General features: G+C 50.2%; 1 protein-coding gene across 2 annotated transcripts; it reads left to right on the top strand.

Annotated features, from left to right (window-relative positions):
* The first annotated feature begins 12,685 nt into the window (after window positions 1-12,685).
* LOC147646555 (uncharacterized) lies at window positions 12,686-19,164 on the top strand. Of its 2 annotated transcripts, XM_086873246.1 has the most exons (14): window positions 12,686-12,906; window positions 13,263-13,334; window positions 13,708-13,779; window positions 13,982-14,053; window positions 14,141-14,242; window positions 14,659-14,766; window positions 15,455-15,526; window positions 15,717-15,788; window positions 15,876-15,977; window positions 16,186-16,329; window positions 16,699-16,770; window positions 17,074-17,175; window positions 17,805-17,970; window positions 18,502-19,164. In XM_086873246.1, the coding sequence occupies exons 1-14, from the start codon at window positions 12,810-12,812 to the stop codon at window positions 18,725-18,727; spliced, it is 1,479 nt and encodes a 492-aa protein (XP_086729372.1). In that variant the 5' UTR covers window positions 12,686-12,809; the 3' UTR covers window positions 18,728-19,164. The 2 variants fall into 2 exon arrangements, with proteins under 2 accessions (XP_086729372.1, XP_086729373.1); XM_086873247.1 differs by lacking the exon at window positions 13,708-13,779.
* The last annotated feature ends 2,282 nt before the right edge of the window (window positions 19,165-21,446 follow it).

Here is a 21,446-nt window from a genome sequence, read left to right as displayed (position 1 = left end):
ATCTGCTCCCGTTGCCACCATCCCACGGTGACCGTGCTGCAGCGTGTCACAAAGGGCCCTTGCACACCCTGCCCTCCGCCCTGGGGCCGCCCCCATCCCCCCCCCAAGTGGCCCAGCTTGGAAGGAATCCCTTGTCCAAAGTGTCTAAGACAGCCTGACGGGATCTTTAGGAACAGCTTGTTAGAAATGAAATGGAGGCAAATTTATCAATAAGAATTTTATTGAAAACATTGTAAAATTTACTCATGGAAACGTCTCGGTGTTGAGAGACAGGTGTCTGCTAGGGAGGGCAGGAGCCTCCCTTGGAATGAAAAATGTAGACCCCCTCCCTCCGAATTATGATAATCCTGAAATCAAGGGGCTTTCAGGCAGAGATCTGGGGATAGGAATAACAGTTTTTTACTAATATTTATAACCAGGCAAACAAACAACAATAACTACAGCGTTAGCAAGAAAACAGAGCCAGGGACCCCGTGACAGCTTTCTGGGCTGAGACGGGAAAGGATGGAGGAGAGGCTTTGTTTCACAAACCCCCTCGGGTTGGCAGTCAGTGCTGGTGCTCCTGCAGGGCTCTGAGGAACACTCAGCTGGAACAGCAGGGATGAGCTGAGATCCCGGGCCAGTGGCTGAGGTGGATCAGCAGCTCCGTGGCGGTGGCTGGCACTGCCACACGTCCCAGCAGGACAGGGGGTGCGAGGCCACCAACGAAGAGGGAAGAAGGAGAAGAAGCAGCAGCTCCATCTGGGTGATGGCGAAATTCCCTTCTCCCCACCACAACAGCTCTGCACCCAAAGTGTTCTTCTCCGAAACTGAAGAAGCCACCAAACTGTCCCCACCCTCCCCTTTTCCTGCCCCCTTCCCCCCCTGGGCCCGGTCAAACTCTTTATCTTTCCTCAAGCACCCACCAGGTACCCGCAGTTAAGTTTTCCCTGCAAGTCATGAGTAAAAATTCCACAGGCAAGCCAGAACTAAATAGAAAATAAAGGACACCGAACCCCCAACACCTGTAAGTTGTATCTTGAGAGTCAGCCAGGATCTTTGTTTGCCAGAAACACCTCTGAAGTTTAATCAAGGCATTAGTCATCAAAATTACTTTGAAAATTTAAAGATCAAAGTAGCCAAAATACTCAATGTAACTAATTGCAGGGTATGTTCTCAGCTCAGGTTGGGAGGAATGGGGTTCCCTCGGAGGGCTCACCCTGTGGGGTGGCCAAAACTCTGTCAATGGGCTCTGACTCGTAACGGATCCAGTGCAGGGACACTGACAGAAAACTGTGCTGTGGAACACAGGAATGCAATTATCAGTTTTACAGGATTGACTGAGATTTCCCTTCCGGAGAAACCAAGCCCTGTTTTAGTTGAAGGCCACAATGTGAAAGGATTTCTGTGCTTTACCATCACAAGCTTACTCATTCTTTTTCCTCACTCTCATTCACGTTAGGAACAATAATTCTGTTGTCCATGGAGCTGGCACCTTTTGAATTCCAGAATAATGTCCCCAAGGTCCTTTGCTGTTCAGCTTTACCGCGCTGTCTGTGGCTAACAAGGCTTGCTGGGTTCCTTTTCCCTTCGGCTGGAGAGGTGCCGGGTCCCAGTCCCTGAGGGACAGCCAGGCTCCTGGCTGGAATTGGTGTGGAAGTCCCTCAGGGTCACATCAGCCTTCACATGGAGCCCCGTGGATCTGAGCATTTTCCAAAGGGTCCGTTGGGGCAAACAGGGAGATTTGGTCTGGCAGGGTCTGTAAAACAATATCCCATCCCATCGACTTGTTCTGGCAGAGAACACTTGGCTGCAGGGACATATTCCCATTGTTCCTGCCCAGGTCTCAGGATTCCAACAGTGTTGTCTTTGCCCAGAGCTGTTCCTTCAGCTGGCTTGGGAGGGCCATTTGGCCTCTGGACCCACACTCTGGCTCCTTTATTAGGACTGCTGGATCCATACCTTTTATCTCCACAAATGGAGGTGATTTGAGGTGGATGTCCTTTTTTCACAATTGTTTTTAAAACTGCAATATGGATAACTGTATTACCCTGCATTGTGGTGGAAAACCAAATCTTGTTCACTATTGTTTAACAGACTTACTTCAATTTCTCCTTGATAATCTGCATCAATTCCTCCTCCCATGACATGAACCCTTTGCAAGGCCAAGCTCCAGTGAGAAGTTATCAAACCAAAGTGTCCTGGAGGAATCTGAATTCTTATTCCTGTATTGTAAACTGTCATTTGCTTCTGATTTCTCCTAATGAATTCCAGTGCATGAAGGTCCAGCCCTGCAGCCTCTGGGGTGGCCCTGGCAGGGGCCATCACAGCCAGAACAATTTCCCAGGCAGTCCAAGTCTCACTGTCCATGGCTGTGTTTGCAAATTGGGTGCAGCCGTGCACACCCAGGGGTTTCCATTTCCCAGTGGGCCCATTGTTAAGGGCATGGAGCCCATCTGGGAGATGGGTTCTCCACCGGGACAGGTTCCCATCTCCTCATTTTATCAGCTGCTCTTTTAACAGCCTCTCCAGCCATGGAACCAATCCTGCCATTTTTGGATAATGTGGTACATGAAAAACCCAGCAGTTTTAATCTCTGTATTTTTCCCAGGAACAGACAAAGCATTCCACATCACAGCATCAGCAAACCATATAAAAACAGCCAACTTCACCCCTTCCTCCTTTATTCTGTGTATACAATTCACAAAGTTTACCATTGACATTTGGGTCTTTGCTAGTCCTTTTTTGTAGGGTATTTAGTGTTACAGTGAGCAACCTAAGCTCACAAATTAGTATTGTCAACATTATTTCACATTATATTTTTTTAATTTTGGATATAAATATATATTATTATTATTATTATTATTATTATTATTATTATTATTATTATCATTATCATTATCATTATCATTATCATTATTATTATCATTATCATCATCATCATTGTTGTTTTTGTTGTTTCACTTGCACAAACAAACCTGAGCTCAAGACTAAAACCTGCTGTACCTTCACATGGGAGCATTCCAAAAACAATTGTTCCTTCTCTTGGTGCTGTTTCCAATGTGCTGTTAACAAAATCCATCCTCATCTTCCCAAACCCACCAGTTCTTTTCCTTTTTCCACATGCAATTTTTGGCTGCATTCTAAGACTGATTTACTAAAATACGGATATGATCTAGTATCACTATCCAACTGAGACAGACAAAGACTCTTGAACTGGTTTCGGGTTAAAAAGTGTATGATTATTAGCAGCGCTGGGCCGATGTGTCAGATCACCCCTTAATACACACGGCCCCGAATACAGGTGAATACAGGCTTTTTATTTCCAGAAATATGGAACACAAATGCATATTCATAACCCCGTTGCCACCCACACTCTGCTTCCTATGCTAATTAGGAAAAAAGCAATTAAGCATGCGTAGTTTGTTCCTTGAAATGAGTTGGTGGTCCTTTTATGAGGAGGGGTGAGAGAAGGGAGGGAAGGGATATGGCTCTTCCTCCTTCTGACCTTTCTACCTTTTCAATGCAAAGTGACAAATGGACCCTTGGCTGGGCTCCTAGTTTCATGTCTTCCAGGAGTTTCTGATTTGCAATTCTCTTCTGTTCTTCAAGTTCCTTACCAGATTCATTGCTTCTCATTATAAGCCCAGCTGAACAAGCATAGAGTTGACAGACAATTAGTTATTAGCCAATGATTAACCTCTAATTTTAGCAAAGCTTCTCTAGCTCCCTTTAATTTTAGCAAGGCCCATCTATTTATTTTATTTAGATTTAGCAAGGCTTCTTTCTAATGAAGGCCTCAGCTTCTCTAAAATCTTAAATTCTTCAAAGTTTATGTCTCAGAGTTTTGACTGCTTTACGGATCCAATGGAACCTCCATAGCCCCTGGCACCCCCAGAGTTCTGTCTGAGATGAAAAGATGAATGGGGAAATAAAGAAACACCTTCTGAAGCTGGTGATAGAAACTAAGATGCCAGCTCTTGCCACTGGCTTGGGCAAGAAGAAGGGCCAGACCCAGTGGGGATACTCAATTATCTCCCTTTGAACTGATGTTTAGAATTCCTTATCCTGGTAATCCTCAGCCTTGAGAATTACCTGGGGGTAGGGATAAAGGATATCTATTGGAAACAATATGTAGCCTGGATAGTGTCTCTTGTAAAAGCTCTTTGACAAGAAGCTCAGCTAGCACAGAGCCTGCCTTTAGACTTTGCTGTTCACAACATCCAGCCAGGAGATTGAGTCCTAGTGAAGGAGTAGAGAGAAGCAGCAGCAGCAGCAAAGTAGTGTAGACCTGTGCAAGTGTTGCTGAGCACAGAAAGAGCCGTCAGGAGAGCTGAACACGGGTAGAGCCATCCCTCTCGAGTCAAGGTCTCTAAGGCCCCAGAAATTCAGACATCTCAGCTAGAGGAGAAGCTCGGCAGGCTGCCACTGATGCTCCACAAGAGGGGACTGGAGCAGTAACCAGGCCATCAACATCAGGGGAAGCCCCGTGTGCCTCCCACAGCCTGGCTGCTGAAATAGTTTGTGTGGGCATCCCTTCTCTCAAATCTCCAGTCATTAGAGGCCAGTCCTCACTGTCATTGTTTTCTTTATGTTAAAGCTCTTTCTGTGCCTTCACTCGCCTTTACAGGTCGTGTAAAGACAACATGAAAGTAAAAGTTAAGTTAGGAAATTAAATTACACCATTAAAATGTTTGTCTTAATAATCTTACCTTGATATTCTCAGCCACTTGAAGTTGAAGCCAAAAGTAGAAAAGTAATTTTTAACCATAGGAGAAGAAGTAGCAAATCCTTTTACCTGAAAAATTGTGAAGTCTGTGGAAGGCCAGGAAGATCTGAAGACTGGCCATGGGTGGACAGCCCAGTCAAACCTAACCAGTGAGTTAAGTCCATAATAAACAAGATTTTCAGATGAAGAAGGAAGTCTATGGTGGCTTCATTCTTCTGAATAAAAGCATTTGTTGTCTAAATAGAACAAGAAGCACATACGTGGGAAAAAGCATTTCTGACCAGACTTTAGGTTCAGAGTGTTAGACCCCCAGCTTCCCTCCTTAAAATTGTTTCAGATATCAAGGCAAATAGAATCAAATGTTTGTTAAGGTCACTACCAGCAGCTAAGCAAGGTGTTCCTTCCATAATTACCAAAAAGATTTTGAAGGCTATAAAGCAGAGGGGAAAGAGAAGGTTTTTTGGAGCCCTTATTTTTAAGCTGCCCCCAAAACAATTCCACAAGAAGGACACGTGTTGTCCGTGATGATCAGTAGAAGTAGCAACACTGAAACAAAACTCAAATCCTTTGTAATGGGTTCTGGTCCAGATCCAACAAAACAGATTTAAATGGAACTGCAGGTAGAAGCCTCGTGTGACAGCTTAGAAATGCAAACGCTGTCAGCAGAAGAAGGGAGAGTGTGGCAAATTAACTGATAGCTAAAAGGTGGTGAAACAAATTACAAAAGCAATGGGAAAGTTAACTCATGTATCAGTCCAAACATGGAAAGAATGAGAATAAGATATGTTTTCGTGGTTATCTGGTAAACTGTGGGTTTAACAAATGCTTTTCTTGTGCTGTAGCAACTCTAATCTTTTTAGCATGCATGATCCCTTGCTTAGTACAATTTCTTAAACGTGTGCTAAAAAGGATGCAGGTAGTAGCCATAGCTACTAATCCAGGAATAGCTACAAAAGGACAGAAATTGATGTCACTGCAAATAATTGCAAAACAAAAAAAAAAATCGAGGAATAGGAAATAAAGTCAATGATAACTAAAGTTTGTAAAGACAATTAGTAAGAAATTTTTTTTAAAAAGAAAGGTTGAGAGGAATGAGAGATTTGTCTTTAGAAACAAGCTGTGGGTCTGCTGGTAAATAAAAGTAGCACTGAGAGATAAAAGAAACAATGGGAAGGATTCCTCTGATTGATGAATGGAAAAAAGATATTTGCCTTTACAAACAAACTGTAAGTTCGCTGATAAATTAAATTTGATATTGAAAGATGAAAGAAACAATGGGGGAAAACCATAAATTCCATAAGAATTAAAAATGAAGAAGGAGGGTTATACATTAGAGGGGAATCTTAGGTATCAGGCAGTCCGGGGAGTCTGGACCTCTCAAGTACCTCAGCCAATGGGGAAAGAGACAGGGACGTGGCTGGGAAATTCGGATAAAAAGGAGGCTGTGTCCTCCAAAAATTTGAGAGACTCCAGGAGAATGGCCCATGGCCTCTCCCTTTATTCAAATCAAGTAAAAGGACTCCTCTGTCTCCTTTTTAGACATAAACCTCTGGTGTTTGTAGATGAATTTTCCTGACAAGGCCAACAACAGACTGGAATGGAAAAATCAGCATCAGAAACCTGTGAGATGGAAAACTTTTGGCTGTTTGAGATAAAAAATGTGGACTAAAAATCTCTATGGCAAAGAACAACCTTTTTCACAAGGATTACTGTAGAAAAAGTGATGCAGGTGTTGGAATGACAGCCAGTGCCCTCAGCAAAGACAATTCCCTGTCCTGTGGGCTCCATAAACCACACGTGAACGTGGCACTCATCCTGATTAATCCCAAAGCACTTCTCTGCAAGAAGCACTAGAGAAGTGCATGGGGCAAGAGTTCTGCAAGTGCCAGGTTCTCGTGCAGCAGAAAAGTTGTAAAATCTGAAAGATTCTAGCAACCACAAAAAATCCATCATTTATGGCTTGTAAATATTTCAGTGAATCTCAGTTACTTCTGGGTAAAATCAAACACCAAGTAAGTTTCATAACAAAATCCCAGTTTGTCTGTTCCTGTTTGTGGCAGAGGATGAGGTTACAAGCTGGCCAGCTGAAGAAGCCAAGGAAAATCTCCACTTCCCTGTCATATTTTCCTACTGACACAGGAATGAAGACCAAGAATTTGGCTCAATGGAGGGGTAAAACCAGAGGATGGGTGAGGGTTTGCATCCTAAGACTTCCTTTGCTAGAGTACAAAGAGTTTAGCTGTGCGTGGATCTCCTTGCTAAACCTCTTTGTTTTCAAACTCCATTCCTCTGTGGCAGAACTGAACAAGCTCCGTATGTCAGAGCTTCAAGTTCCAAGCTGTGTGCTGAGTTAATTGTAATGGATCCATTAGCAGTGCGTGGGGTTGCTGCCATGAGGAGCTCAGGTGGCTTCTTGAGATGAAAATCAATGTGCCCTTTGTCCCAGCTCCATGTGTCCTGGGACAGCCCTGGCTCCACGGGAGCACACGGAGTGTTCTCGTGCCATTTCTAAATGAAAATTGAACCTCCTCAAGAAGCCAGGCCAAAGTCACCAGACAGCAGTCACAAAAAGGAATTTAGGCAGTTTGCTGGGTGTTGATCTAACAGCTACCACCTTCCCAAAGTCCAGACTCCACTAAACAAGGCTCTTTCCTCTGTCAGCAGCCTTGCACTTGGTTGTGTTTGATACACGTACAGAAGAAGAAAAAGCCACTTGCACTGTGGAAACATGAGCTGCAGCTGTGCAGTAAGTTGTGCTCAGTAGCTGACCAGCTGATTTAATTCTGAGTGGGTATTAGACAGAAGATACTACAATAAAATTTCACAGGACAGCTATCAAGTATCCAAAAAATGCAGTATTATGTTATTTTCTACCTCCAGTATTGCCAGCACACAGCTTAAGGAAGAAAGGTATTTACCAACCAGCACAAAAGAAAAAAATAAAAATGAACAAAGGATTTTTAAGGATATCACACCAATGGCCACCAGGCATTTTCCAGCTTTGCAGGATATCAGTTCAAAGTCAATCTAAACAAGCCAGCATATGTCTAGCAAGAAAGAAATCACAGTTCATGTGTGTTCCTAAACCCAAGCTTTGCTATATCAAACATGAATGGTATCATTTTCCAGCTCTCAATAGAAATGTCATAATTTATAAAGTAACAAAACCTCATGCATAGAAATAGATTAGTAAGGTAGGTAGGTAGGTAGGTAGGTAGGTAGATAGATAGATAGATAGATAGATAGATAGATAGATAGATAGATAGATAGAGAAAGAAAAATAGATTGACAAGGCAGATAGAGATATTTGAATGCACTTGCCTGTATAACTTTGTATAGAAAGGGATGAGGAAGTGAGAGGTTATTCTTTTCCACACATGGAAAACCCTCTTTTTTCCAGTAGAATCAGCTTCCTCCCTCAATGACCACCAGGCTCCCTGAAGACCCCACCAAGAAGGCCCTGTGATCCCCATGGCCTGTGCATGCAGCACTTCAAGAAAGCAATGCCTGCCTCTTAATATTACAGGGGTGTTCAAGAGATTTATTCCCAACCTTTGGTGACAAGATGAACGAACTGAAGTCAGTTACTGTAAAAGGCCTGAACCAGCAGCACCACAAAGCACAGCCAAAAGCAGCAGGTCCCACACGGTGTCCCACAATCATGGCCCAAGCGGCCGCAGATCCTCCTTCAACCCCGGCTGCATTGCAGTCCCACTGAGCACCAAGAAGAAAAGGGCCTTTGTGAGAGCAAGCAAACTTAACCCTCTGCCAGGACACAAATTCAGAGGGCAAAAAATTGAAAAACCCCACAGCATCAGCCAAACTTCCCAATGAGAAGGGTTGGAACTCTCTGCCCCTCCACACTTCCCCAGCAGGTTTACAAAGGGAACTGGGATCTAAGCTGTGCCCTCCAAACCAAGAGAGCCATCCTCCCTTCAGGGTGAGAAGCCATGGCCTCAGTTCCAGCCCCGGGTGCCTCCTGTGCCCCAGAGAATGGCTGTGGCTGTAAATGTGTGTTTGGCTGCAGCACAGGGCCAGGGTGAAGCTCGGCAGCCTCATCAGAGCCCACGGCCACGGCCCTTCCCTGCCGGGGCCCTCACCTGGCCCGGCCCGGCCCGGCCCGAGCAGCCCGGACTGGCCTCAAGGGATGGGCTCTGCCTGCCCGCTGTGCCCACAGGCCGGGCCCAAGGGCTCGCAAGAGGCTTCCTCCCAGCTCTGCAAAACCTCAGCCAAGAGTGTCCCCTTTGCTGTGCTGAGAAGAGGAAAAAACCCTCTCAATTTAACCCCGCTGCACACCTCATGGGGGATCCCTGCATACCTTAGCAGAGAGCCCAAATTAGCCCTGGGTGCCTCATGAGGTGCAGGCCCAGGTGATGCCACTGAAGGAAATGTGCCCTCACAACCCAGGGACGCTCAGCATGGGCTCCCCCAGCCCCTCGTGGCCCCACCACTGGTCATGGCAGCCCCTGCCTGGCTCCTACCTGCCCACACTGTGGGCACACCTGGCTGCTCCTGGACATGGAGCTCAGCAGGGGCTGGTGCCATGAGGGCTTTGCTGGTGGTACCAGCCAGACACTGAGATGAAAGCTCCATCTCTTTATTTGAACAAAAACCATGGGCCAAGCCCTGCTCTGGTGGACAGGGGCTGCCCAATTTCAGTCCTGGCCAGGGACCAGGGCCAGGGGGCTCAGGGGCAGAGGGTCTCACTTTGCACGTGTGGGTCTTGGGACGCCCTCAAGATGGGGATGGAGCCGCAGCAGAGCAGAGGGAGACAGAGGTGAAGAGCGGGGATGACAGGTCAGCTTCTCGGTGATTAAAGTCTTTGGCTGCTGTTCTGAAGGTGCAGAGGTGCTCCTGTGGAGAGAGGAGGTGGCTGAGGCCCCCAGCTGCCGCTGGCACGCAGGGACCCTCCTGCACAGCAGGGCCCAGAGCGGCCAAGGCTCCCCAGCACGGCTGGAGCTGCTGGCACAGCTTGGCCCAGCTGGACAGCTGCCCCTCAAGGCCCCGGCGAGCAGGGGATGGCTCTGGGCAGGGTCCCTGGCCAGGAGCGGGCCCCAGAGCGCCTCTGCCTTTCAAGGGCAATCTCGTCCCCGCTCTTTCTCCTGCCCACCTTGCTTTGCCTCTGCCCGCTGCTCCTGGGGCTGCTCTTGGCCAGGCAGCCTCAGTGGCGGCCAGCACTGGCTGCAGCCCCAGCGGGCTCCCCAGGACAAAGCCCAGCAATTAAGAGGCCAATTAAAGGCCTGGGCAGCAGCAGAACTCCTGGCAGAGTTATTTGGACAACCACTGACTATCTACAGGTCCACAGCAGCCTCACTGGGAATGTTTCCCGACTATGAGCAGCCTTTCAAGAAGCTGTTTGAGGCCGAGATCAGCAAAACACTCACCCTTTTCTCTTCCAGCAATACCAGATTCCAGCATAGCACATCATCAGGAAAAGTGCTCCACCAGCCACAGTGGCCATTAACTTAATCAAACCATGTGTTCCCTGGTAGAAAACTCTTCTCATGCTCTCCCAGATCTTCTGAGCATGTCTTGTGGTGCCGACTGCATCTGTGGGAGCAATGGGCAGCGTGAGCCTGTGCTGTGCTCCACTGCTGAGCTGGCAGCACGCTGGATACAGACAGGACGTTCTCTGTTTCCCCCAGAGCTGGGGCCTGCAGGCACCTTGCCACCCCTTGGCACAGGCTGTGCCACCCAGCAGAGCCCAGAAAGCTGAGAGCAGAGCCCGGGGACAGCACAGCTGATTTGGGCAGTGGCTCCTTCCAGGGACACGGGCCAAACCTGTCCCTGAGCAGCCACTGCCACCCCTGACCCTCCCTTCCCTGTGACAGCTCCCCCAGCCCAAGGAGAAAAAAAACCTGTCCAAAAATTCCTTTGTTTATTCCTACTACCTGGAGGGTCCTGTATATAGTAATGGTCTTGAGGATCTGATTATTTTCAATTTTTTTTTTTTTTTTTTTTTGATATTGAGACAGATGAGGCAACCTTATTGTTTTTAGATTTGGTAGGGTTTTTTTTTTCTTCTTAGTATGATTGCTTTCTTATAAAGCCACATGTTAACTTATTTTTATTTAGATATTTTTGATTCCTAAGCAATTATCTTGACAATCTGTTGTTCACTTCTTAGTTAATCTTCTATCTATAAACAATTTTGACTCTGCTTTTATAGGAATAAAAAGATCTTAGAAAGCTGTGTTCCTAATTTTGTTCACATTCTCTCTCCCCGCTCCCAACATTTACAATGATACTTTTGGAAACATCCCTGAGGATAGCTAGAGTTATTTGAGAAATGCTTGGCTTAACCTGGGAAATGGATTATTATTTTTGCTGCTCTAAACCTACATTGTTCCAAGCTTCACAGCCACTGTCCTGATGGATGCCTGTGTGAAATAAAACAATGTTTGTGAGGCAGCTGAAGAGCTCAGACTTCAGGGAGGAGGAGGAAAGGATAGAACAGCCTGTTTCCATGGCTGTTTTTTCATTTCTAGTATGCCAGAAGTATGGTAGGCTACAGCTGTCTTCAAATGTCATTGAATTAGAGAAAAACTCTCTCCAGGGCAAATGATGCAACACTTTGCCTCACAATCCATCAGCCTTAATTACAGTGAGAGGAAGGTCTTAATTATAATCTGATTAGTGCAAATCAACATTGTGTGAGTGGCAAGAAGAATTTGCTTGTCAACAGATGAATATGTCCCACTGAAGAATGAACAAAATCTGCCTTTACTTGGAAGAAAGGAGACATGGAGCAATGTAGTATTTGGATTTTATCCAGTGGTAAATGGGGCAAGAAGCTGTAACAACTCACCTGTTTTACAGAACACAAGCACTGATACAGCCAATAGTGCACCCACACTGAAGGGATCTTCAGAACATTGCATTATTTCTTAACAAGAAATGGGCAGCAAAATGCTGGCATTTATCTGAGCTGGAAGCCCTGTTCCTCTCCTGTTTCTCCTTGAGCACACTGTTCTCTGCAGACTTCACTGTGCAGCCCATCAATCCTCTCTTGGCCAACAGCTAAATGGCACAACTACCAAAACACAGGTGCCAGCATCATCACCCCAGCATTATTCCAGCACTGCTCTGCTGGTGCACAGCAGCACAGAATGGCTTGGCTTGGAAGGGACATTTAAAGGCCATCTAGTCCAGTGCCCTGCAGTGAGCAGGGACACCTTTAGATCAGGTTGCTCAGAGCATGAGCTTGAATGTCAGCAGGGATGGATGCCCACCTCTCTGGGAAACCTGTGCCAGGGTTTCAAAACCCACAGTGTAAAAAAACATCTTCATTATGTCTAGTCTGAATCTACTGTCTTTTAGATTGAAAACATTCCCCCTCAGTCTTGTCACAACAGGCCCTACTAAAAATTCTGTCCTGTCTTTTTTACAAGCCCCCTTAAAGTACTGAAAGGTAGCAATCAGGTCTGCGTGGAGCCTTCCCTCTTCCAGGCTGAACACGCCCAGCTATCCCAGCCTGTCTCCAAAGCAGAGGGGCTCCAGCCCTCAGAGCATTCTGTCCCTCCTCTGGACTAGCTCCAACAGGACCATGTCCTTTCTGTGCTGGGCACCCAGAGGTGGATGCAGTACTCCAGGTGGGCTCGCACCAGAGCAGAGGGGTGGTGGAATCACCTCCTTCAAGCTGCTGGGCAGCCTCCTTTGGAGGCACATGGCTGGCTCATGTCCAGCCTCTCTCCTTGCAGCAGCCACAAGTCCTTCTCAGCAGGGCTGCTCTCCATCCCTTCATCCCCCAGCCTGTGAGATCAGCTGGGCTGGGACCCTGTCATAGCCCTTGGGCAGAGCTGCTGGGCAGGATGAGCTCCCTGGTGAAGAAGGCAGATCCCACTCCCCACACAATTCCACGCTGGCCATGAGGTCACAGCAGCCTGTGGGGTGACAGCAGGCTGAGGTGACAGCAGGCTCTGAGGTCACAGAGGTCCCAGAGCCCCGTGGTTGCACAGCACCACGAGGACCGAGCAGTCAGTCCTTGACCACGACTGTTGCGGCAGCAGCGGCGGCGGCAGCAGCGGTGCTGACATTGGAACAGCGATGTCAGGACAGTGGTGGCAGCAAGAGCTGCACGACTGGCAGAGGGCAAGGCACCATGGCCTTTGCTCTGCGCCTCCTCCTCCTGCTCCTCCTGGCAGTGGCCCTGCCTGACAGGGCTGCCCAGGCTGCTCCACAGCGAGCACAGGGAGCAGGTGAGCCCGCGGCCTGGCTTCCCTTTCCTGGGACAGCACTTCCTTCTCCTGGGAAGAGTTGGGGATGGTTTTCCACAGGGCTTTAGGGAGGATTTTCTCTGTGGGAGGGAGAGAGTCCCCAGGGGCCCTGGGCTGGTCCTGCTGCCTCTGCAGGGATGTTGCACAGGGCCTGCAAAGAGGGTGGAGAGTGACCAGAGCCAGCCCAGAGCTCCCCAGGCCCCTCTGCAGCTCTGGCCATGTCCATTGACATCTGGCTCCCACAGCCTTACCCAAACCCCTCGCAGTGCCCAGTTCCCTAACGCAGAAGGGGATCCCAGCGCACCATGGCCATGGTTCTGATATGTGCTTCCTTCTAGATTGGGAACATGACTTGAATTATTTGGGATCGCTGGTGAATGAGACTTTGAAAATCTTGGAGAATGCTGGAGGTAAGTTCTGAATTGCCACTTGTACTGACAGAATAATCTGTCAAGGTGGAAAGTGCTCACTTAAGTGCCATTTGCGTTAAGGTCGCACGAGGGTTGAAGGATTCTGGAAATTTTTCCTTGCTCCCTTCTGGAGCCCTGAGTGATCCCACAGCATTGCTGTCAGTGGGAGGAAGGAGCATTTAGCTGTCAATCTTCTACCTGTGTGCAATGCCAGTGTCTCCTTCCATGTGCTCTGTGCAGCCACGGAGAGAAACAGAGAGGGAAGGGGCTGTGCCCCGGGGCTGTGCCTTGTGCAGCTCCTTTGCCAGCCCCAGGGAGCCTGAGGATCTCCTACAGATCCACGAGAGCTCTTCTGTCCTGCCTTTCCTTGCAGCCAAGCCTCTTGGTGAAGGTGATCTGGCTTCCCAACCCACGTCCAGGACTGAGGCTCTGGGAGATGGCGAGGGTAGGTGAAGGCCTTTCCCCCTGGGAGAGCTGCCAGCTCAGAGCCCAAAGCTCAGCCAGGGCAGCATCGCTGCAGGTGTCAGGACAGAGCCGTGCATGTGTGTGCCCTCACCCTGCGCCATCCCCTCACCTCTCCCATGGCTCAGTGCTGCCTGTGCAGATGAGCAGAGGTGACAGAAGCTTCTGTGGCTGTTGAGTTACAGGTGTGTCTGCAGCGAGGACTTTCCCAGCTCCTGGGTTGGTAACTGTACGCAAGCCCGGCTCCCATCGCAGGGGTGAGTGGTGTGTCCCTCCTGACCCCACAGGCTGAGCACTGGTTTTCTGGGCTCCATTCCTGCAAAGGGGAACTATTTTCTCTTAAGGTCCTCCAAGTGGAAAGAACAAAGCTACAGGACACCAGAATCTCCATGTGCCATCCAAAATCACTCCGCAAATGCTGAAGGAAATGCTGCAGGGAGGACAAGGTGGGTCCATGTCCCTCTGCCTTCTCCTGAGACTCAGCAGCCAGGGGCTTTCTTTGCACAGCGGGAAGCAAATCCATGGCAGCCTCGCTGCCCCACTGTTGCTTTCCTGGCCTGCAGGGCTGTTTCCCAGCCTGGCCTGGCTGCAGCTTCTCCCCAGCCTCTGCAGAAAGGCATTTGGCATCAGCAGGCAGGGAGCCCAAAGTGCAGCAGGGGTCATGCTCACACTGAGATCCCCTGCAATTTCTCGGTCCGCAGGTAGATCAGAAAGGGCAGCTGTTTTGATAGTGTAGGCCCTGGCCAATGCCAAAAACTTTTCAGGGATTCTTGATCCTTAACCATGCCTTTGACAAGCATTGCCTCCTGAAGTTTCCCCAGTGGGGAATGGTTCCATCTGATCCAGCTGCCCCTTTCTGCAGAAGTGGACAGAGCGGCTGTGCTGAAGGCGGCGTTTCCCGGAGGAAGCAGTGGCCCATGGGCAGCCTCTGCTGCAGGAAGGGAGGCCATGCCAGGCACAGTCACAGGAGGTAATTGCTGTGCCCCTGGGCCTGAGCCCTGCTGAGGCTTGAGCTGCCATCTCTGCTGCTTGGCAGTGCAGGCACAGCCCGGCCAAGACCGGCACAGCCCAGAGGAATTATCCCCAGCAGGCTCAGGGCACTCGGCTACTGAGCAGTCCTGCTGGGGTCCATCCATGGGAGACACGTCCCAAAACCTGGCAGGGGCTGCAAAGGGGGGTGCCCATGGTGGGGAATGGGCAGAGGGGGAGGCCAAGGCTCCAGTGTGTCCTGAGAGGGCCTGGCTCTGCCCCCTTGGGCTGGGAGAGCTGTCCCAGGGAAAAGAGGGATGGAGACAGAGAGGAAGGCAGGAAGGGAGGGAGAGAGGGCAGGAGTGAGGGAGGGATAGTTGTGCAACTGCCTGCTGCAGTTTTTCCTCATTGCTTTAGCAAGACTTTCAGCTGTAGCCGTGAGAGAGCCCCAATGGGCCTTGGGCTGCTCCAGCCACCTCTACCAGGGATGTTGCACAGGGACTGCCAAGAGCTTGGAGGGTGACCAGACACCAACCCAGAGGTCCTCTGGCCCCTGTGCAGCTTTGGCCATTTTCCTTTGACACTTGGCACCCAGGGTCTTACCCGACACCCTTGCAGTGCCCAGTTGTCAAAAGTAGAAGGGGATCTCAGCACACCATGGCAGGGTTCTGATCTGGGCTCCCTTCTAGATTGGAATCACAACTTATATTATCCAGAGGCCCTGCTGGATGACGGCTTGAAACACTTGAGAAATGCTGGAGGTAAGTTCTCAATGGTCCTTTCCTGGCAGAATAAGCAGTTTCAATGTCCTGGCACCACTGCAGGTGTCAGGACAGAGACATACACGTGTGTGCCCTCGCCCATCGCGTTCCCCTCACCTCTCCCATGGCTCAGTGCTGCCTGTGCAGATGAGCAGAGGTGACAGAAGCTTCTGTGGCTGTTGAGTTACAGGTGTGCCTGCAGGGAGGGCTTTCCCAGCTCCTGGGTTGGTAACTGTACGCAAGCCCGGCTCCCATCGCAGGGGTGAGTGGTGTGTCCCTCCTGACCCCACAGGCTGAGCACTGGTTTTCTGGGATCCATTCCTGCAAAGGGGAACTGTTTTCTCTTAAGGTCCTCCAAGTGGAAAGAACAAAGCTGCAGGACACCAGAAACCCCATGTGCCATTGAAACCCATGAGGCAAATGCTGAAGGAAATGCTGCAGAGAGGACAAGGTGGGTCCATGTCCCTCAGCCTTCTCCTGAGACTCAACAGCCAGGACCCCTGCTCTGGCCCTGTCACCCCCTACCAGGGATGTTGCACAGGGACTGCAAAGAGGGTGGAGAGTGACCAGAGCCAGCCCAGAGCTCCCCAGGCCCCTCTGCAGCTTTGGCCATGTCCACTGACATCTGGTACTCACGATCTAACCCAAACCCCTTGCAGTGCCCACTACCCCAAGGCAGAAGTGGATCCCAGCACAGCATGGATGTGGCTCTGATCTGTACTGGCTTCTAGACTGGGATCAGGACATGGATTATCTGGAAGCCCGGCTAGATGACAGCTGGCAAGACTTGGAGAATGCTCGAGGCAAGTTCTCAATGTGCTTTTCCTGATGGAATAATGTCAAGGTGGCAAGAGCTCACTCATGTGCCATATCCCTTAACATAATCTCAGGGCTGAAGGATTCTGGAAGCCTTGCCCTGCTCCCTTCTGGAGCCCTGAGTGATCCCACAGCATCGCTGTCAGTGGGAGAAAGGAGCATTTAGCTGTCAATCTTCTTCCCATGTGCAATGCCAGTGTCTCCTTCCATGTGCTCTGTGCAGCCACGGAGAGGAGCAGAGAGGGAAGGGGCTGGGCCCCTGGGCTGTGCCTTGTGCAGCTCCTTTGCCAGCCCCAGGGAGCCTGAGGATCTCCTACAGATCCACGGGAGCTCTTCTGTCCTGCCTTTCCTTGCAGCCAAGCCTCTTGCTGAAGGTGATCTGGCTTCCCAACCCACGTCCAGGACTGAAGCTCTGGGAGATGGCGAGGGTAGGTGAAGGCCTTTCCCCCTGGGAGAGCTGCCAGCTCAGAGCCCAAAGCTCAGCCAGGGCAGCATCGCTGCAGGTGTCAGGAAAGAGCCGTGCACGTGTGTGCCCTCACCCTGCACGATCCCCTCACTACTGCTCAGAATTGGCAGCTTTTTGGAGGAGGGAGGGCCCTGGCCCTGGCCCAAAAGCCAAGGCATTTTTTGAACCTTATCCCCATATTTGACAAGCATGAGGTCCTGAAAATGCCAGCACCCAAATCAAGAACTTCTCCATCTGGTTCAGCTGTGCCTCTTCCTTTCTCAAGGGATGGACCAAAAGACCATGCAGGTGGAGACGGTTCCCAGAGGAAGCAGTGGCTCATTGGCAGGAAAGAAGGCGATGCCAGGCACAGGCCCAGACACAGGAGGTAATTGCTGTGCTGGGCTCAGCCCTTGGCGGGGCTGTGTGCCAGCAGCTCTTCCCCTAGGGCTGGCCCTTGCATGACCCAGCAGCAGCCAAAGCTGGAGGCACCTCGGCTTCCAGGCCTCTGGAGCTCGTTTCCAGCTCCTGGGAAATGGGACTCATGCACCAACATCTATCCCAGTGCAGCTGCTCCCAGAGGTAGCCGTGAGCGCCCAGAGGCCCAAGGCACAGGAGCAGCCCCGAGCGGGAGCCCTGCCACGAGCCCAGGGCCACAGCCAGCCCTGGCTCCCAACTGGGCAAGGGCTGCACTGGTCCCTGACAGGGCCTGGCTCTGTTCCCTTGGGCTGGGGGAGATGTCATGGAGAAGGGAGGCTCAGGGGTGGCAGTGGCTGCTCAGGGATGGGTTTGGCCCATGTCCCTGGAAGGAGCCACTGCCCAAGCAGCTGTGCTGTCCCTGGGCTCTGCTCCCAGCCTTCTGGGCTTTGCTGGGTGGCACAGCCTGTGCCAAGGGCCAACAAGGTGCCTGCAGGCCCCAGCTCTGGGGGAAACAGAGAACATCCTGGACATACCCACCATGCTGCCAGCTCAGCAGCACAGCACAGCACGGGCTCTCACTGCCCATTGCTCCCACAGATGCAGCCGGCACCACAACACGTGTTCCCAATTCCCAGAAGGACATCGGAAGAGGTTTCTGTCAGGGAACACGCTGCTGGCCAGAAGTAATGGCAGGCCTGATTTTTTTGGGGCATTTCTTCGTTTTATGTGGTGTTGGAATCTGGTATTGCTGGAAGACAAAACGGTGAGTGTTTTGTTCATCTTTCCCTCAAACAGCTTCTTTTGAAAGTCTATTGTAGAATAGAAACATACCCAGTGAGGCTGCTGTGGACCTGTAGATAGTCAGTGGTTGTCCAAATAACTCTGCCAAGAGTTCTGCTGCTGCCCAGGCCTTTAATTGGCCTCTTAATTGCTGGGCCTTGTCCTGGGGAGCCCGCTGGGGCTGCAGCCAGTGCTGGCTCCCACTGAGGCTGCCTGGCCAAGAGCAGCCCCAGGAGCAGCGGGCAGAGGCAAAGCAAGGTGGGCAGGAGAAAGAGCGGGGACGAGATTGCCCTTGAAAGGCAGAGGCGCTCTGGGGCCCGCTCCTGGCCAGGGACCCTGCCCAGAGCCATCCCCTGCTCACCAGGGCCTTGAGGGGCAGCTGTCCAGCTGGGCCAAGCTGTGCCAGCAGCTCCAGCCGTGCTGGGGAGCCTTGGCCACTCTGGGCCCTGCTGTGCAGGAGGGTCCCTGCGTGCCAGCAGCAGCTGGGGGCCTCAGCCACCTCCTCTCTCCACAGGAGCACCTCTGCACCTTCAGATGTCCTGCCAAACACGTTAGTCTGGGAGACCTGCACCTGTCATCCTCCATCTGCAAGCCAGTGTCCGTTGTCCCTGCCACAGTTGCATTATCAGTTTATTGCTGCGCCGCCACCACCCAGAACAGGACCCTCTGTCCCTGCAGGTGCTGGCCCTGGTGCCTGGCCAGGCCTGAATGTGGGCCCCTCCTGCCAGGGAAGGGCTTGAGCAACACCTTTGGGCTTCTGCTCTGGGCTCTGGCTGGTACCACCAGCACTGGCACAGCTGCTTGGCTGGCCACAGCCTTGGCTGGGCAGGCAGCAGCCGGGCATGGGGCACCATGTTGTCTATGTTTTTCATTTTTAGAACCCTTTAGAGATATTGTTGGTAGCAAGTAATCCCCAAATGTTTCTTCCCAATATTCACAGTTGTTTAGGATTTTTCAAATTAGTTTTAGAATTCTGAAAAGGCGACCTCGTTTTGCCTTTGCTTTTCATTTTTAGAAATTTGAAATTTTTAGAAATATTTAGAAATATTTTTTGTAGAAAGAAATCTACAATTATAGATTATTATTTCCATAGTAGTTCTGTATTTTTCAAGGTAGTTTTAGAATTCAGAAAATCTCGGAACATTTTTACACATCTAGAATAAAAACTGAAATTGCATTCAATTGGTAATCTTTATTCTAGGAAGAACTAAGACACCCCAAAACACCCAGCCTACTGGAGAGGCTCTTTTCCCGCTGGAGATTTGTACCTCGTCTCAACAACTAACCTAAGACCTTTTCCCAGATATTTTTCGGGACTTCTGACAAGCTCCCCTCTTAGGCTTCAGAGGGAATCTTTGAGCACAGTGAGAATCTCCCGCTGTGCAGGAGGGTCCCTGTGTGCCAGCTGCAGCTGGGACCTCAGCCATCTCCTCTCTCAATAGGTGCCCCTCTGCAGCTTCACAAGAAAGGCCAAACACCTCCCTCAGGGACACCTGCACCACACATTTCACATCTCCATGCCCATGCCCAATGTCCCTGGCACAGCTGCATTACCAGCTTGCTGCTGTGCAGATGCTGCCAGCACCCACAGCAAGGCCCTGTGTCCCTGAAGGGACCCGCCCTGCTCTGTGGCCTGGACTGAAGGTGGGTCCCTCCTGCCAGGGCAGGGCCCAGCACAGCTCTTCTGTTCCAATAAAGAGATGGAGCTCTCACCCCAGTGTCCAGCTGGTACCACCAGCAAAGCCCACACAGCACCAGCCCTGCCTGAGCCCCATGTCCAGGAGCAGGCAGGGCTGACCAGAGTGTGGGTGGCAGGAGCCAGGCAGGGGCTGCTGTGACCAGCAGCGGGGCACTGAGGGGCTGGGGGAGTCCGTGTTGAGCGTCCCTGGGATGAGGGCACATTTCCTTCAGTGGCATCACCTGGGCCTGGACCTCCTCCAGTGCCAAGCCCAGGAAAAGAGGAAACCATCAAGAGCATCTCCCGGGACACTGCCTGACCAGCAATGTCAGCAGGCAAAACCAAGGTTTTGTTTAGCAATGACCCTTTGAAGAAGTCAAAGATTGACAGTCAGGGCACTCCAGTAGGACAGATGGGAGTACTTCCCTCTGGGAAGGGGCTCCTGTCACTTCACAGTCTCCATCCCCTGCCGGGAACCGCAGAACTCCGGCCAGCCCTGCTCCCCCCGTGCCCTTGTCAGACCTGGGGGGGAGGAGGCTGAACCGGAGCCCTGTGACCTCTTCAAAAGCCAGAAACCAAAGAGAAAGAGAAATTCCTGGGATTAAGGTTTAAAGGGTGGTGTTCACAGGTTGATGTCACTCTTCAATGGTTAAGACTACCGTCAGTTCTCAGAAATTGCCAGTAACTGGCCAGGAGGAAAAACTCCCATCAGCCTCCAGCAACCTTAACTTCCATAGCTGTTTCTCTTTTTTTTTAAATGTCAATATATTTGTCCTAGTTTAGGGCAAATCAGGAAGGAAAACTCCAAATGGGGATCTCCACAGGGAAATGCCCCTCCCCACCAACGGGTCCGGGAAAAGGGAAAAAAAAAAAAAAAAAATTCCGTGGAGAGAAGTGGAAAAAGCTGTTTATTTAACAGAAAATTGAGTAATATTAAATAATAAAATTATTAAATAATAAAACCTCTTGCTGTTCGATGGGATGGTAAGTCTAGGAAGAAAGGTCTTTTTTCATGTGGTGCAGCTCGGCTCGCTCAGGTTCTTATCAGTCCCTCTGGCGCTGGAAAAGTGCCGAGGCCCAGGCCCCGGTGGGCCACAGGCGTGAGCTCCCGGGGTTTGGCTGGGTGTTCAGTCCAGAGCAGGCTTGCACAGATCCAAGAAAATTGAAAAAAAACAAGGGTCCAGGGAACTCCTCTGCCTCAGCTAGCTAAAACTAACTAAAAGTCAGAGAGAAGCTCTGTCCCGCTGTCTGTCCGTGCTGCAGACACCACAGTCCAGGAGCGGGGTGCGTGGGAGTGATGTTTTCCTTAACACACTGCGCGCTTCTTCTTTCCCCTCTCTTGCTTTCAAAGACAGTCTTAAAGGTGCAGGACTTAATATATAACATAAACCAGACGATTGGGGATACCAGTATCATAAAGTCACCCCAGGACATTTTCCACCCCTTATCCCCATATCGTCAACTTATTATCAAAATCAATATATATATATATATATATTTTAACCCTACAACACATACATTATATACAGACAAGGGCATTTATTCATAATCTTCACCCAACCATCAGATCTCCCTGAGGTACACATTGTGTTGTTCCATCTTTCCTCATTATCCACCATGTGCAACCCGGTCCTTGAGCAAAAACAACTCCACGAATGGGTTTGTCTGTACTCGAAGTAGAATTGATCCAAACTGTCTTTCCTAACAAACCTCTGAGATGTACTGCTGGGACCTTGTCTCCATCTACTTTATGCAGGGGCTCGGATTGGGCTGGGCCTGCT

Source organism: Cyanistes caeruleus, unplaced genomic scaffold (assembly GCF_971803275.1).
Source record: "Cyanistes caeruleus unplaced genomic scaffold, bCyaCae1.hap1.1 HAP1_SCAFFOLD_91, whole genome shotgun sequence".
Classification (NCBI taxonomy): Eukaryota; Metazoa; Chordata; class Aves; order Passeriformes; family Paridae; genus Cyanistes; species Cyanistes caeruleus.
This window is presented reverse-complemented; position numbering and strand designations above follow the sequence as displayed.